General features: G+C 49.7%; 1 protein-coding gene across 1 annotated transcript in view; it reads right to left on the bottom strand.

Moving 5' to 3' along the window:
* Window positions 1–5004: 5004 nt before the first annotated feature.
* Window positions 5005–15233, bottom strand: part of SH3RF2 (SH3 domain containing ring finger 2) — a 44929-nt gene continuing 34700 nt past the window's right edge. The window contains exons 6-8 of the mRNA XM_005440750.3: window positions 12962–13182; window positions 9722–10089; window positions 5005–8788 (exon numbers count right to left, since the gene is read on the bottom strand). Of these exons, the coding sequence (XP_005440807.3) occupies window positions 8495–8788; window positions 9722–10089; window positions 12962–13182 (883 nt within the window). The 3' untranslated portion in view covers window positions 5005–8494. The remainder of the gene's footprint in view (window positions 8789–9721; window positions 10090–12961; window positions 13183–15233) is intronic.

Genomic DNA, 15233 nt, shown 5'->3' on the forward strand with positions numbered 1-15233 from the left:
CTCACATCCTGCTTTCAGTGAAACTCGTGGGTGTCCAGCACCCCTCAGAATCTGTCTTCTCAGTGTTGAAGGTGTACTGGGCAGAGGATTCAAGGTCACAAGCTGGGATGCATAAGATATCTCTTTTATATAAACATACACACGCTCTGCTATCCCAGCAGCCAAGCACCGGGTGATTCACTGGATCGGGTCTGGATCTGGCCCATGAGCTTACTCTGGCTGGGGAGTGATCTCGGCAGGGTGTGCAGGGTGAGGTGGAGATGCTGGTCCTTGCTTGTGCTGCTTGTGTAAATCCTGCTCCCTCCTTGCAGGGGACCCTGGGTGGATGCTGGGCAGCATTCTTGGCTGCTGGTCAAGTGGCCCAAGAGCCAAAGCCATTGGCTGCCACCAGACCCTGCAGGAACGCTGCCGCTTAGCTGGGGGTGTCCTAGTTAAAACAGCTCCCAGTGAGGGAGCCTGAGTCATGGTTCTTTCTACCCGTCCAGTCCTCCTTCCTCACCACCCACCACGCGAAATGCCTTGTTTTTAAAAATAAAATGCACGAGTATCTTATAGCAGTCTCTGCTGCTTCTGGTCCCTTTTGGTAAGTTAAACCTGGATGTAATGCCCAGTAACCTGCTCCTGCCAGATTGCTGTATCACAGCAGTTTCCTGATCCAGCAGTGGCTTCGAGAGGGTGAACCTAAATTGCCATCTTCAGCTGGGACTTGTGCTCTGAAAATTTAATGCAGATTGATTTGCTGCTCTTGGGAGAGCAGCAGTGGCCCACTTGCTCTGCAGCCAAAGAGCCTTGGCAGAGGGGTAGTGCTACAGCATCGGTGAGGGTGCAGGCAGGACCGGGGTCTGTCCATGTGCTCTGCCTCTCCCTGCTTGCAGGGACTTGCTTCTTGCTGTGTGAAATGGAGGAAACCGCTGTGCTCACCTCCTGGCTGGAAATTTCAATGCACTTTAGGAAGAAAAAAACCCCCACCAATCGAAACAGGTCAAGCAATGATAAATATTATTGTTATATTTGTTTGTAGGTTCCTGCTGGGGCAAAGAACATAAAAAATAGAAAGCAGGAGCTCGAGCTCAGGCCGGCTGGAACTCTGTTCAAGCCAGAACCTGGCTGGTGAGCCGGAGAGCAAAGCCCTGGTTCCCGACCTCAGCACCAGGTAACCCTCCTCTTCCTCACCATTTGTTCCTGACAGGTGAAACAGCAACACAAAATAAGAAAGTGAAAAACACTCCTGGGTTTTTTCATGCAAAAACTTTTAATGGTAACACAGTAGCTTCCATGGGATGGAATACCGCACACATTGGGCACCAAAAGTTTTCCCGAGAGCCGTGTTCCCCAGGGTGACCCCCACCACGCCAGCCAGTGGATCTCTTGGTGCTTACATGCTGCAGCTCAGTTCTGCAGCTTACGCTTCCAGTGTATAAGGTGCCATAATCCATTCAGCTCCAGTTAATTAATCTACAGGCTACAGATCTAAGCATTAGTGCTATAAACTTAGATGAATAAACTTCTGAAAACTTAGAATGTTTTTAAAGCATTGTTTTTCAGTTACAGAAATAGAAAATAAATATCTTGAAGTTTAATACAAACCAGAAAACTAATATTTTTGTTTATTGACTTCTCTCTTCTCCCTTAATAGTATGTTAAATTGAAAAACCTTTTTAAAAAATGAACTTCAAGTCATGGAAAAAATATTAAGCATCACTTAATTTGTACAAATGTCTCTGAACAATAAACTAAATGTATATATTTTATTTATTTCTCCTACCCATCACCAAGTAAGATTATGTAGCCTACTGTTTCTAAGCATATACATGTAAAAATAGTCACTTCTGTTTTCTCATTTATAGTAATGTGGCTGTAACATTTCATTATAATGTTTCCTGGGCTCAGTGCAGAAAGAAGACAAAAAAATTCCCTGGCCTGTTATGGAGGGGATCAAGGTAAACCACCTTTTGTTGATCCCTACTGCCTTTAAAATTTCAGTTGGAACTTTGGTATAAATAGAACTTTTTCCCACTTTTATTACACACTTTTCCCCAGCCCGACCACCACTGGGTGTCTCGTGTGCCAGCCCATAGGGTGGTTTCTGATGCATTCCCAACTTTTTGTTTGAAACGGGTACGTAGTGATCAGCTTGCGTGAGCTCCCGCTGACCTTGCTGGTAAGTGCCCATCGCTTCACCTGGATGGGTTTGGGTTCTAAACACCAATTTTATGAATATTTTGAAATGTTACTTTTTAAATGGGGGAGATGCTGAGACTTAAGGCAAAAAACTTGAAAAAACTTAGTCTGTAACTATTATTACACTTAAAACATGTAGTTGCACAAATGAACTGGAATAACTATTGGGCAATGAATAAACCTCCTAAAATAATGGTAAATGTACACAAGAACTTACACAGTCCTGGGCTGCTCTGGTGTTTCCAACTTAAATGTTTTGGGGCCAGTGTTTGCATTCCTAGAGCAAGGGACAGAGAAGGGACGGGGTGACGGGACCCCTCCAGCTGCTCCCGGGCTGTGCCGAGGGCTCAGCAGTGGCAGAGCTGGCTGTGGGCTGGAGGGGCTGCAGGAGCTGGGGGCTCTTCTGTACGGACTGTTTATTCTCTCAGATTTTTCTCCTCAAGCTCCTTTCTTGGGTCCTCTGAATCTAGAGGAGATGCTTGGTGTTTTAATAGTTCTTAATTTGCTTTGGTGGCTTATGAAAAATTAAACAGGGTGAAGTCAGGAAATTAAACGCATGGAAATAAGTGTTCATTAAAACACCTCATGACTAAGAATATAGCATGGATTGGAAGTCTGAATGCACTACAGCCTTAAAGGTGTCTTTTTAATGTTAGTTTTAGAAAATGGACCTTTACCAAGGGGAAAGCAGGGTGGTTGGGAGAGTGAATGAAGCAAGTATGTGGTGCTCTGCACACTGGTCTTTTACTAGGAAAAAAGTATTCCAGTCCTGATAACCTAAAGCCCAAGGGTTTTGGAATCATGTGGTCATGATGAAAAAATTTCCCCTTGACTTTCATGTAAAAAGAGGAGCCCTCATGGCTGTAGGAAAACTCTGGGCAGGACTTCGTCATGGTTACAGAGCCACCCCTGGCATTTCTCCTCTTTGTGGGTGTCTGGAGCGTGCCCATACCCGAATCCAGCCTGCGAAGCTTCGAGCCTGGCCATCCCCTGCTGCGGGCAGCGCAGTTTCTGGTGGCACCTGACCTGACGTGATGCTAAATGCTTTGCATGTGATCACAGCATCATCTTGTATAACTCATGTTTTCCGACCAAGGGATTGTTAGATCTTCTTAACAACAGAGCAAGGACTGATCCCAGGGGACTTCCTATGGACTCCAGCCTGGCTACAGTTCTCAGGAGAGGAGTTGCCAGCGATGCAGCAGCCAGCTGCTGTCTGAAATTGCCTTGCAGAGTTCCCTCCTGAGACTGAACATCATCACTTTGACCTTCCTTGTGGCAAGTGGTAGAGGAATCCCCTTTGGACCTAAAGCTCCAGCTCTTGAATGGGCTGGGTTGGTCTGGGAGGCTCCTTTTGCATCCTCCTCCGTGGCCGAGATGAGTTGCTGGGGCAGGGAGGCATTCTTCACATGAAGGATGCTGGAGAGAATTAGTTAATGTTATGTTTTCTTACCTCCGCTGCCTCTGCTTGTAATTTATCAGGAAACATGACTGCAGTTCAAGCTCAGGGGGCAGGTTACTTACTGAAGCGCTCCAAGGTTTCTGCCAGGCTAGGCAGACAATTAAAACTGAGCTGATGAATGATCTGATTCGGGCTCCAATTCATTAACTAATGATAAGAAACGAGCAGATAGAAAATAAGGCTAATTCAAGAACTTGCAAGAGGTTTTTTAATGGTCCCTCTGTCCTTGTCTGCTGCTTTATGCACTTTTGTAGAGCTGCTTTCCCGCGCTCTGCTGACAAGGGCGATGCTCCAGGTGGCCAGAGCCTGCATCAGCCTGCCCACACCTTCAGCTGTGTAGGCAGAGAACAATGTATTTTCATTACAGAAATACATTACGCTGCAGTACAACTGCAATTGTATTTTGCCTTTCCTAATGTTTTCTTTGCACTGTGTGCTTCACACACTGGTTTGTGGTAAAACAGAAGACAGCACACATGGTGGTTTAGCAGGACCAGGGCTCAGAGCAGCCTCTCTGGACCACTGAGTGTGCAGAGGGGAGACATCCCTGTGGGGGGGAAGGGGGTGGCCTTTGCCCGTGGGCCCTCTTGGCCAACTTGGGAATGACAAAAGAGGGTCCCAGTGCTGATGTCTAACCTCTCTTCACTGGGGAAATAGGCTGAAGAGTGTCAGGAGGGTGGGAAGACAGGAGGGAAGTTAAGTTATATATATATATCAAAAAAGAACAGAAACCGTTGAAGAGCTCACCCACCTCCATGTGAAGCTACCACCCTCCTGCCAATATGTGATGCCTCTTTTTCAGTTGCTACCCAACTAACAAAAATAAAACTTGGATGACAGCAGCCAGAGAGGGACAGCGGTTTGGAGCAGATCCTCATGGAAGATGCCATGTGCTTCAGGTCAGCAGCCCAGAGGTGAAACAAAAAAATCAATGTTTGATCACGCTCCCAGAACCCAGCGTGGTGGTTCTGTCTGCAGTGTAAAGGTGGTCAGAGTATTTGTTCCAGAACAGATGTTTTTAGTCTGGTGCACTCAGAGAATTGCTCCGCGCCAGGCCTGGTTGATGTCTTCCCCAGCATGATCGGCTTCTCCATTTAGACAAGGGCCACTTGTTGGACACTGCCTCGCTCGGGGCTCACGACAAAGCTCCAGGTTGGTTCCAGGAGAGTCTGCTTTAGCCTGGGCTTTTTGAAGAAAAAACTCTTTGAGTACTAGCCCCTGTTCCTTGGGATGTTCCTTGGTGAAATAACACAGTCCAGATGCTTCCTCTTAGGTATTTCCAGGGGAGGAGTGGAGAAGGTGAGGAGGACTTAGCGATTCTGCTCAGTGGGCTGCAGTATGAGACCAGTGGGCAGGTATGTCTATGGGAATAAGATGCTTATTAGAGCTGTTGCTTTGAAATATATCTTGTTTTCAGTTCTCTCTCCCTACGTATTTTTAATATATTTAGGACACTTATCACCATAGCATCAAAGCACTCAAATATCCTGTGCAAGAATCTTGAGACATCTGTCCTAAAATAGCTGTCTGCTCTTTTACCAAAGCACCAATTTGGCTGTTAGTGCCTCCTTTCTGCATTGCCCATGATGTGCGTGTGTGTGCATGAGTGTCACAGCTCTCTCCCTCCCCATCAGCACTGTCACTTGTTAGCATAATGCGGTGGGTTAAAGGCCAAGTCCGGGAGAGATTTATGGTACTTTTTGGTGTTATTTGTCGTAAGACTTCAGTATCGTGTAATGGCCTGAACAATTTTGCAGGCTTCCCTGTGTGCATGGGTGCTGTGAAACCTTATTGCTGTTTATCTTCATATGAGAGGATAAGAGGGTGATTTTGTTTATGGAAGGCAATATTCTGAACTGACAAGTGGTGTGTTGTGAGCCCAGAAGGACTATATGGCTTGTGAAATCTTAAGGCGTGCTGAGCACCTTCAGCCTTTCCTGATGCTCTTGGTGTCCCCTGAAGCTTAGTGCATCTTGATAAATTGGGCTGAGGGAGGTGCTGTCTTTCCTCAAACCTGGGCTTTGGTGGCAGGACTGGGGCATGAGAAACAGAGCTGCAGTCACTTCTGTCTGTTGCTCTTGGAGCCTTTCATTTTGGAGCCCCAAACTGAACTTCAGATTCTTCCTTGCTGCCTGGCTTCGCATGCCTGCCTCTCATGAGAAAACCTGCCCCACTTGTACATTAAATTTACAAGGTGACTTACATCACTGTACATCTGTCTGAAGCCCCTGGTGAGTTACGGTTTGTTGTTTTCTTTTTGCCCCTCATCTTCAGTTGACTCTCTGCATGCAGATTGCACTGAGCTCCCTCCTGAGTGTCAGCAGTTACTGATGTGCTGCCTGGCCCAGAGGAACGTTTCTTCTGAGTTCCTGATGAAAGAGGCACTGGGGTCTTGCAGGGCAGGGTTAATTGCCAGTAACAAGGGAAGATCTTTGATTAGAGCTGCTGCAGTGTCCCTGGCCCATCACCTTGTTCCCAACTCTCTGGGGACACTGAGCTTGCTGGAGCTGGGGGGCTCACGGCTGCCTCTCGCTGCAGAGTATAAAAGCTGGGGATCGGCATCAGCTGCGGTGCGTGTGCAGGGGTCAGCCTGTCCCCCTCCCCAGGGCACAGCCCAGCCTGCTCCCGGCGTGTCACCCCACTCAGCAAACAGTGACCCAGGCAGTCCTGCCAGACCTTGGCTCTGGTACGTTGGCGTGAGATGAGGACACTGCTTTTGGGGGGCAGTAAACTATGGATGTTCCCTTTCCTTCCCTACACACACCATGCCTGCCAAGTATTCAGCTGGGCTTCACTTTTCCTACTGCTCCTTCTTTGCCTGCCAGCATTTCCATCTGCATAATTAGTTCTCGTGTAGCTCCAGCCACCCATGTCACTGTCTTTTGTGAGTCCTGTGGGAGGTCAGCTGCTGGAATGCATTAGATGCTCGTCGGTGGGTGCAGATCAGGTCTTCACAAGCCGCCTGTCCTCTCATTAGCATGCAGGCAGCGAGTGAGCGCATCTGGAGCCAGGCGTGAGCAGGCAGCCCCTCCAAACCAACACTATGAATTACTTCCCAAGCTGGTCCTGGACACACTTAATGCAATTCTATTTATTTCTGAATGTGCTTGGGAGAAGTGGATATGTTCTTGGTTATACAGTCAGCTTTTGAGGTTTTCTGGTTTAGTTTTAAAGGGATGAGAGGAGTCTTCAGCAAAGAACTGGCATGTCTTCTCTGAGATGCTCAACTGCTTTTGAGGTGGCATTGCTGAGAGTCATATTCATGCTCTGATTTGCAGCTCACAACCACCTTTTATACCTGGGCAAACCGCATATTTTCAGTTTGTCAGGATTTTTCTGCAGAGCTTAAATAGTGACAGAGAACACAAGGTGAAGAACTTATCTGTGCCACTGATGGCTTCTGCGCTACTGAAAATCCCTGTAGGCAGATGCCGGCTTCCTGTTCCACAAACAGAAAAAGTCTGAAAGAGTAAAAAAGCAGGGGCTGTAGACTACTAAATTACTTTATCAGTTTCCTTTTCTTAGTTCCAGAAGAAAACTTCCTTCTCTGAAGCTGTGCTAGTGCTGCAGAGAGTTTTTGTTGACCGTGGAGTTAATTTCATGGGTTTTGTGTGCAATTAACCAAAGATGTGATTTTACAGCAGTTTTGGATGAAGCACAGTTACTGCTATTAGGAGATCTAGCAGTTGGTGGCTGTAGCTAGGGTGAGAATTGCTGGTCTATAAACCAACAATAAAAACAAAAGCTGTCATGCACGGGTTTGCTGGAGAGAGGTTCCAGCTGGCAAGCTGGACACAGTGCTCTGACTCTGCCTGCCTTCCATGGATTCACAGAAAGATGCTTGAAACGGGGTCAGCTGAAACCTGGAGCTGGTGTGCTGTGACAGAGGGGTGGCCTGTGGCACAGTAATTGCTGAATTCTGCTTTCTTTTATGTTTTCATGCATCGTAATGTAGACTTAAGCCCATGAATTCCACTTAGGATATTTACAAAAGCAGTATCTGAATGGGTGGTTGGTGGGAAGAAGTTGGAGTGAGCTCATGGACTGCTAGGAGGTAGCTGGCAGGTAACTAGGGGAAACCAAGCAATGAGGAGAAGCAAGATTCAATACCCCTGTCTACAGAGTCTAAGTGACTGCGGTAATGGCACCTCCCTTTCCATTGTCTCTTTCCTCTCCAGATCACCTTTTAAATTGTATTCTGTGTTAAAACTCCTGGACTAAAACCAAACAGAAAAGCAAGCAAGCAACAAACCTAACAAAAAATCTGAGCGACCCCCTCCTCCCCTCAAAAGGCAACACAAATCGTCAGCTAGGAACTGACTGATTTTGATTTATGGTTTCTTTATCCTGCAGAAGCAGGAAGGTAATGAACCAGTGTTTTGATCTCTGTAGGCTTTCCTGCAGCAGTGTGGAGATCAAAACAAGCTTTAACTATTTCTGATACCTGCACGCTTTCTTCCTCTTCCCACTCCTCCTCCAGCACCTTACAGGCAGCCTTATATGACACCAAAGAACGTCCCTTTGGTGGATGCCACAACCCTCCTTCACATCTCCCTGGTGCTCACAGCAGCCCTGGGGGAGGGGGGCTCCTCCAGCCACGCTCAGCACGGCAGGGGCTGGGACAGGACTCTCCAGTGCAGGGATGGATGCTGTCCTGTCCCGTCCTGCTCTCTCGGGAGCTCCCCCAGTTCTCTGCAAGCCTCAGACTTGCAGGTGCTGAGGATGCTGGCGGTGTGGAGGCGTGGGGACATGGGGAATGCTGGTGCGGGGTCCGGGGCCCTCGCCCCTCACAGGAGGGAGGAGCGGAGCGGAGCAGGTGCATGAAGGAAAGCAAGCGGAGGAGTTACCCTGTCAGTTTGCAGAAATGCTGCTGTAGTTCTTCTTGACAGGGAAGGTCAGCTGCCCGGAGAGGTCCAGCGACAGTGCCTTCGGGTGCAGTGCTCGTCGCTGGTGCAGGGGGCTGGAGCTGGTCCTGGGCGAGTAGAGCACTGCCAGCTCAGGGCCGGGCAGGCTGGCCTCTGGCAGGAGAGCCTCTGCTGCGGCCGCCGGCTCCATCCTGCTGCGCGGCAGGCTCGGGGAAGGCTGCAGGCTGTGCCGCTTGGGCGGCGGGGGGCTGTGGTTCTGGAACCGCACCGTCTTCACTTGCTGCAACAAGAAGGGGACCAGAGTCATGGTGGGAAAAGCAGCCACCCACCCTCCTCGCTGTGATCTGCTCTGGAGACCCGGGAGGATGAGCTGAGGGGGTGTCTGGCTCCTTGCCGGGGGCAGAGGGTGTGGGGACGCCCAGTGTGGTGCAGCAGTGCCATGGCTATCAGAGACCTGGGAGAGCTGGCCCAGAGAGCCATCCCCCGAGGCAGCAGGAGAGCAGGGAGGGGCAGAGCAGGTGGCAGTATGACATGAGGAGGGAGGGTGTGGGGGTGGGCCCCTCCTGTGCCCCTCCGGGAGAGCCTGCGTTTCTCTCCAGCTGATGATGCTCCTCCTGGGAGCTCTGAGGTCAGTTGGGCTTTTGGGGGCTTGTGGAGCGATTTACTCTTTGGGTGCCATGGGAAGGGAAAGCTGTTACTAGGGCAATTTGCAGGATGATTATATCTTTATGAAATTTCACTCCGGCTGTCAGAGGGGAAAGAAATTTCCATTCCAAATGGCTCAGCCAAAGTGACGCGAGGGAGATGGGGAGAGCTCTGTAGAGACCAGCCTGAAATAAGGTCTAATGCCCAGGTCTGTGGTGTTTGCTCACCTGCTCCCAAACTCCCAGGGACTTCAGTGGGAGTCTTGCCCAATTTAAGACCTGAGAAAAGTCACAAGATTTGATTGTAACTTAACATTGGATTACCCCAGTGGAAGGAGACCCTGCTGTAGCATCTTGCCTTTCTAAGGGGCTCAATCTGAACAGCAGTGCCACTAACACAAAAGTCTAAGGCAGGCACCTATCCCAGTGATTTCTATCAGAAGAAAACCTGGTGAGAAGGGAGTGAAGCCCTGAAGGGATTTGGCTGTGGTCAGTATTGGTCTGATCCCGAATGCTGGTCCCCAAGGGCCCAGGGACCCCTCGGAGCAGCAGGTGGCCACTGACCTTACCTTTTCGGCGCTGTTGCGGGAGGTGTCTGGTTTCACCAGGATGGATGGTGGGGCTGATGCAGGTGGCTTCGGAGCTGCCTCGCTCTTTGCTGGAGGGTCTTTGGCATCCAGGATCACTGAGCTGCACACAGAGGGGGTTCGGCTTTCCCCTCCTCTGACCGCAAGTGCCGGTGAAGCATCGTGGGAGAAGTTTGGCCTCGTTCCTGCCTCGGCCATGCCAGCTCCAGGAGGGATGCTGTGCGGCTGGGGGCTGATGTGCTGATAAAGCTGAAACTGCTGAGGTCTCGCCACAGCTGTGGGAGGACGCCTGAGGGAGCCGGCAACCTGCACGGGGGTCCCTGCCTGCCCCGGCCTCTGCAGGGATCCATCTGGGCACCAAGAACCATATGAAAAGAAGTTAAGTCAGCAGGAATCCAGAATGGCACAGACAAAGCAAAGAGGCAGACGCGAGCAGTGGTCACAACCCCGCACTAAGAGCCCCACTCACAGAGATGCTGTGGGCTCGTAGCTCCCGGGGACTGCCAGGCACCTGCCCCCATGTGCCGGGACTGGGGTGCAGCAATGCTGTCTGCCTCCATAGCCTCTCCTTGGCAGGCAGCCGCGCCACTGGACACTGGCAAAGCCAACATACCAAAACCCTCAATCCTCCTGTATTTACATAATAACTCATGGCCACAGAAATTCTTCTATCTTGGATAGGACCGGTCTAGTTTCTGAGAGCTTGCCCTGCCTTCTCCTGGACCACAAATCCTCCTGGTGCAATCGCTGGAATGCACTAACCTCAAACATTGGGTTGCACAGCCTCAGCATGACAGGGCTGGGTTTTCCTGCCCAGCTCCTGAGCCGAGGGGACGTGGCAGCGCTGCTCCATGGGCTGTGTGGGGGGAAGCACTGCGATAAGCAGGTAGGACCAGACGTGGCCCCACTGGGAAGGGATGAAGGGGGAGGCAGTGTTGGGTGATGCAGGACATCTGCCACCAGCACATGCTGCTAGGGAGCAGAAGCCAGCCCCCTGAGCAGGAGCATTCCCTGGGGATCACCTCCTGTGACAGGGTCTCCACGGTTTCTTTGCTGAATGTCCAGCCCTGCCCTGGAGCCCTGCTGCCAGCCCTCATCATCCTGTGCCGTTTGTTCCTGTTTGGCTGCTCCATCCCATAGCTGCTTTCCTCTCTGCAGCACAGGAAGTCACGCACTTTATTTCTTCTGCAGTTACTTGCTGTTCACAAGATTGATTTTTTTTTTTTTTCTTTTAAACAGCCACCACAGGGAACCGAGCCCTTTACCGTAAAACAACTCTTAAGATAAATCCAATTGCGAGCCTAAAACCACTGACAGTGGCCCTTGCAAATGTGCCTGCCTCCAGTAGCAGCTCTGCCTGTGAGCATTGGACAATGTGCCATTTAGTTGCCCAAATACGCTTGGAAATGTATTCCAGAACAGCGTGGATGGGCTGAAGATAAACCTTGACAGCCTTGTTGGAAAGAATTTAACCAACTGAGCTCTGCACAAACCTTCGCAAAGAGTTTTACTTTGCCAAGTGTAAAACACTAGAATTACCAAAATAACCACAGCTGGGGAAAACCAGTGGTGTGGGAGCCTGGGGTCCCCGCCAGCCGTGTGGGAGGGGATCACCAAGGTTCCCTCTGCCAGTCCCCCGTCCTTGGGAGGGGTGTTTCCTACAGCCCTGGGCATGTGCGAATGAGAAGCACATTTTTGATCTTTATGAAGGAGAAGAAAAATAGAGCTGATACAGAGGGAGTTTGCCTCTAGCTCCCTGCTGCATCAAGGCTTTTTACTTCACAATTTCACTGGGTAACTCCTGCTGCTTTTTTTTTTTTTTTTTCTTGTGAAGTATCTTTTCTCACCTTCAGGCTATTCATGATTTTATGCATCTCATATATTTCCAAGTTGAAACTTTTTTCTCCTGAAATAGAAGTTGCTCTATTCTCTTGATCATCCTCCTGCATACTTTTCCTGATTTTACCATATTCTGAGTTACCAGAAATACGTGAAGTGTTCAGGATATGAGTTCACTGCAACTCCCCCAATGGCATGGCTGTTTTGCTCTCTTGTTGTGAGTTACTTTCTTAATAATTCCTAATAATACTCTAAATTAACCTTTTTTAAAATTGCTTCTGAGCATGGAGTTGGAGGTCTCAAAGAGCCATCTGTGACAATTCCAAAACCTCTCTCCAGAGCAAAAAAAAAAAAGCTAATTTAGGGGCCCAAGGCTGTGTGTATAATTAGGGATTATTTCTCCCCATATTTGTGTATTGATGTTTCAGTGGTTTAGTATCCTGTTGCTGGGTGTTGTGGATTTCAAAGGTTGGATTTGCTGATTTACATTTTCCAAGATCACTGCAGAAGCCTCTTTAAGGACTGATAATATTGTCTTGGTACAGTTCATGGTTACCTTGCTGGAGTTTGTATTTAATTTTCTTTGTTTGCCACACGAGGTTGCTTTTACATCTAATGGCCTCCCTTACTCTATTCTTTAAATGGTTTTGGTTAACCAGTGCATTTTGAGCCACATTCCCATGCCTTTTGAGGACATGGTCATCAGCCGCTCTGCAGAAGGGAGCCGTGCCACGTTCCAGCGTGGTGCTGGTTGGTGCAGGTGAGCCCTTTGTGGGGCACTGACCCACCCAGGCATTTCCCCCCGCCGCTGCCAGCCTGGAGGATTAATCCACAGAGGTCAGGGCATGCTTTGCTGTGCTCAACCTAGAAAATTCTGTTCTCCTTTGCATACAGCCCCTTGCTTGGTGGCAGGATAATGCTGCCTGGCCTTGGCATTGCAGCCTGGCTGTAACGAGACCCCTTGGAAAGACCTTTCTCAAGGGCCCGTTTCACAAGTGGGGTTCAGCTGTGGGTGACAGCGCTGTCACTCTGTGTCTGCAAACCCAGCATGTCAGCCACGATGCCTGCCCACCCCAGCTTGTGCTGTGGGGAGATGCTGAAAGTGCCCTGTGAACGGCTGGTCGCTGCTGGCATTGTGCTCAGCCTGATGCAGGAGCCTAGCCCTCGTGGGGACCACTTGGCAGAGCTGCCCTCTTGCCAACCTGCATTTGGTTTTGGGTTTTGTTGTGGTGTGTTGTTTTTTGGTTTTTGTGGGGTTTTTTTGTGTGTGTGTGGCTCTGGTGCTATAACTGCAGGCAGCCAGTATGATTTTTTTGGGGGGTGGGGGGTGCGGGGGGGATGTGACTGCCTTCTCTCTCCCAGAGACCCCCCCTGAGCACTTACTCTTCCTCGTGCTGCTGCGTCCGCGCCGCAGTGATGCTTGTCCTGAGGCTGCCGCGCTCCTGCTGGGTGAGGTGATGGGCACAGGCAGCAGCGCTGGTTTCAAAGGTCTGCTTTGTCTGGGGCTGTTTTCTGAGATGCTCCCTTGGGAGGAGAGTGAGGAGGTCGACAGCGTCCACGAGGCGTACAGGGAAGGCATTTTTGAGTCGGAGAGGTTAGATTTCCTGTTTAAAAAGGAAAAGAAAATAAGCTCAGACTAGACTTGGGGTTTTGTAAGGGAAGTAGCAGTTTGCCCAGCAGGGAGATCAATGGTTTTAATGTGCCTGTACTGCTCTGAAGTCAGGACTTTGGTGGGCAACACTATGGATACAGTTCAGGTTTCTGATTCCGTTATAATGAGGGCTTTCATCTTTCTGCACTGACATCAATTATTCCCAAGTAGGGTTAGATTTCATTACAGTAACGCTGTGGTATTTCAAAGGGGCCTGGCAGGCACCAGCCCTCCCTCTGCCCTTAGCCCCACATGCTGCCTCCTGCCCCTCTTGGTGTGGAGGCACGCTGCACAGCCCCTCTTGGCACAGGGGCGGGTGGGTCCTGGTGCACCGGGCAGGATTCGTGCTCTGGCCTGGCTCTTGCTTCCCTGCTGCTGTCTGGGCAGCTCTCTGGTGCACAGCAGCTACTTGGGGTTGTTCTCTGCTCCCCTGCCTTCCCTAGAGAGGTCACCTGCATGTTTTCATAGATTCATTTAGGTTGGAAAAGATCTTTGAGATCATCAAGTCCCTGAAGCCACTAAATTGCTAAAGCCCATCAGACTTCCCCACCACTGGCTGAATACCACTCCGGATTCCTGGAGAGAGTGGGCCATGATGTGAAGTGCTTTAGCAAACTCCTTAAAGGAAGGAAAAAACATTTCTCTGATTCTTTACCTTTCTTGGCGGGGTAGAGGAATGATTTATGGTTTAATAACTGAAGCAGTGATTCATCAAATAACTCAGGCATCAATTTATTATGAAGAAATTTCTGAAGGAGGACAGAATAGCAGCTCCAAAACCAGTGCTTATGGTTGGAGCACTTTATGAGGCTATTTAGGGTGACTGGGCTGTGCTCTCGATTATTGGTTTGCTCTGTTTATCGGTGAGGTGGGGCTGCAGTGTTATCAGCTATATGGTGAAGAAATGAGCTAGAGAGACGAAGAGTAATCACCAGCGCTCTTGGATGCGGGAGGGTGCAGGGGGGCAGTGCTGAGATTAAAGCAGCACTGAGACCTCCAGTCTGAACTGTGCAACTTGGCAGAATAAAATATAAGCAGGGAAAGAGAAGCAAGGAGGGCAGAAACCAAACGGTGTGGGAGTGTCGGGGAGCATAAGGGAAATTTTCGATGTGTCACTGGAAGGCTTTTAGGGGGGCAGAGGCTGAGGTGCCCCCTGCAAGCAGAGCTCACTGTGCCCATCTGTCCCCAACCCCACTCCTGCAGACGGGGCTGGACCATCGCAGTGTTTCCAGACATGGAAGCCCGGCTCCAAATAATGAAATCACAGTCCTGGGAGAGGTGTCCTGGCTTATCCCCACTTCCTATTTGTAGAAGCAAAGCTCCGCATTTCTAAGCTGTTCTTTGTTTCTCTGCTTAACCCAAGTGTCTCTCAGGGGAACTAAGGGCACAGGCAATTTTTTTTCCCTGTCCTACGCTGTATACTTGTAATTATTGCCTTTTCTAATGCATGCTTGTTTAGTTAGATCAATGGCGTCCAGTACTTAAAATGCCTGCTCTAAAGACAGTATTTTGACTCTAAAAGAGCTTGTAGCTTATGGTTTCCCTTCTGGCAGGGGAAAAAAAAAAAAAAAAAAAGACCAGTCATCCAAAAGGAATAAAAGAGAGTTCGAGCACAGACACGCTGCTCTTCGTCCTGGCTCCCAGACTAACTCATCAAAGTGTGCCGGTTGTGTCACCTATAGGTTCTGCCAAAGCTCCTGGACTGAATTAAACAGTCACGGGAGGAGCTGCTGATGTCTCTGTCAACATCCCAGGTTTAAAACAAGCAGGTGAAGGCTGACAATGTGCTGTTCGCTCCTCTGGACCTTGTGCCCCCTGTGAGGGGAACACTGCCATGACTGCTCCCTGCCGTGACACCTGTCTGTTGGAGGGAGCTGCAATTCCCGTGTGGTGCGTGCAGCCCAGTCGGTGCACAGAGAACTTGAGGGGGTGGGCGCTGCCAGGCATCATCCTGCCCGGGCGAGGAATCCCTGGCTTGTGTTAGTGCTGCAGGGATCCCTTGCC

Source organism: Falco cherrug, chromosome 8 (assembly GCF_023634085.1).
Source record: "Falco cherrug isolate bFalChe1 chromosome 8, bFalChe1.pri, whole genome shotgun sequence".
Lineage (NCBI taxonomy): Eukaryota > Metazoa > Chordata > Aves > Falconiformes > Falconidae > Falco > Falco cherrug.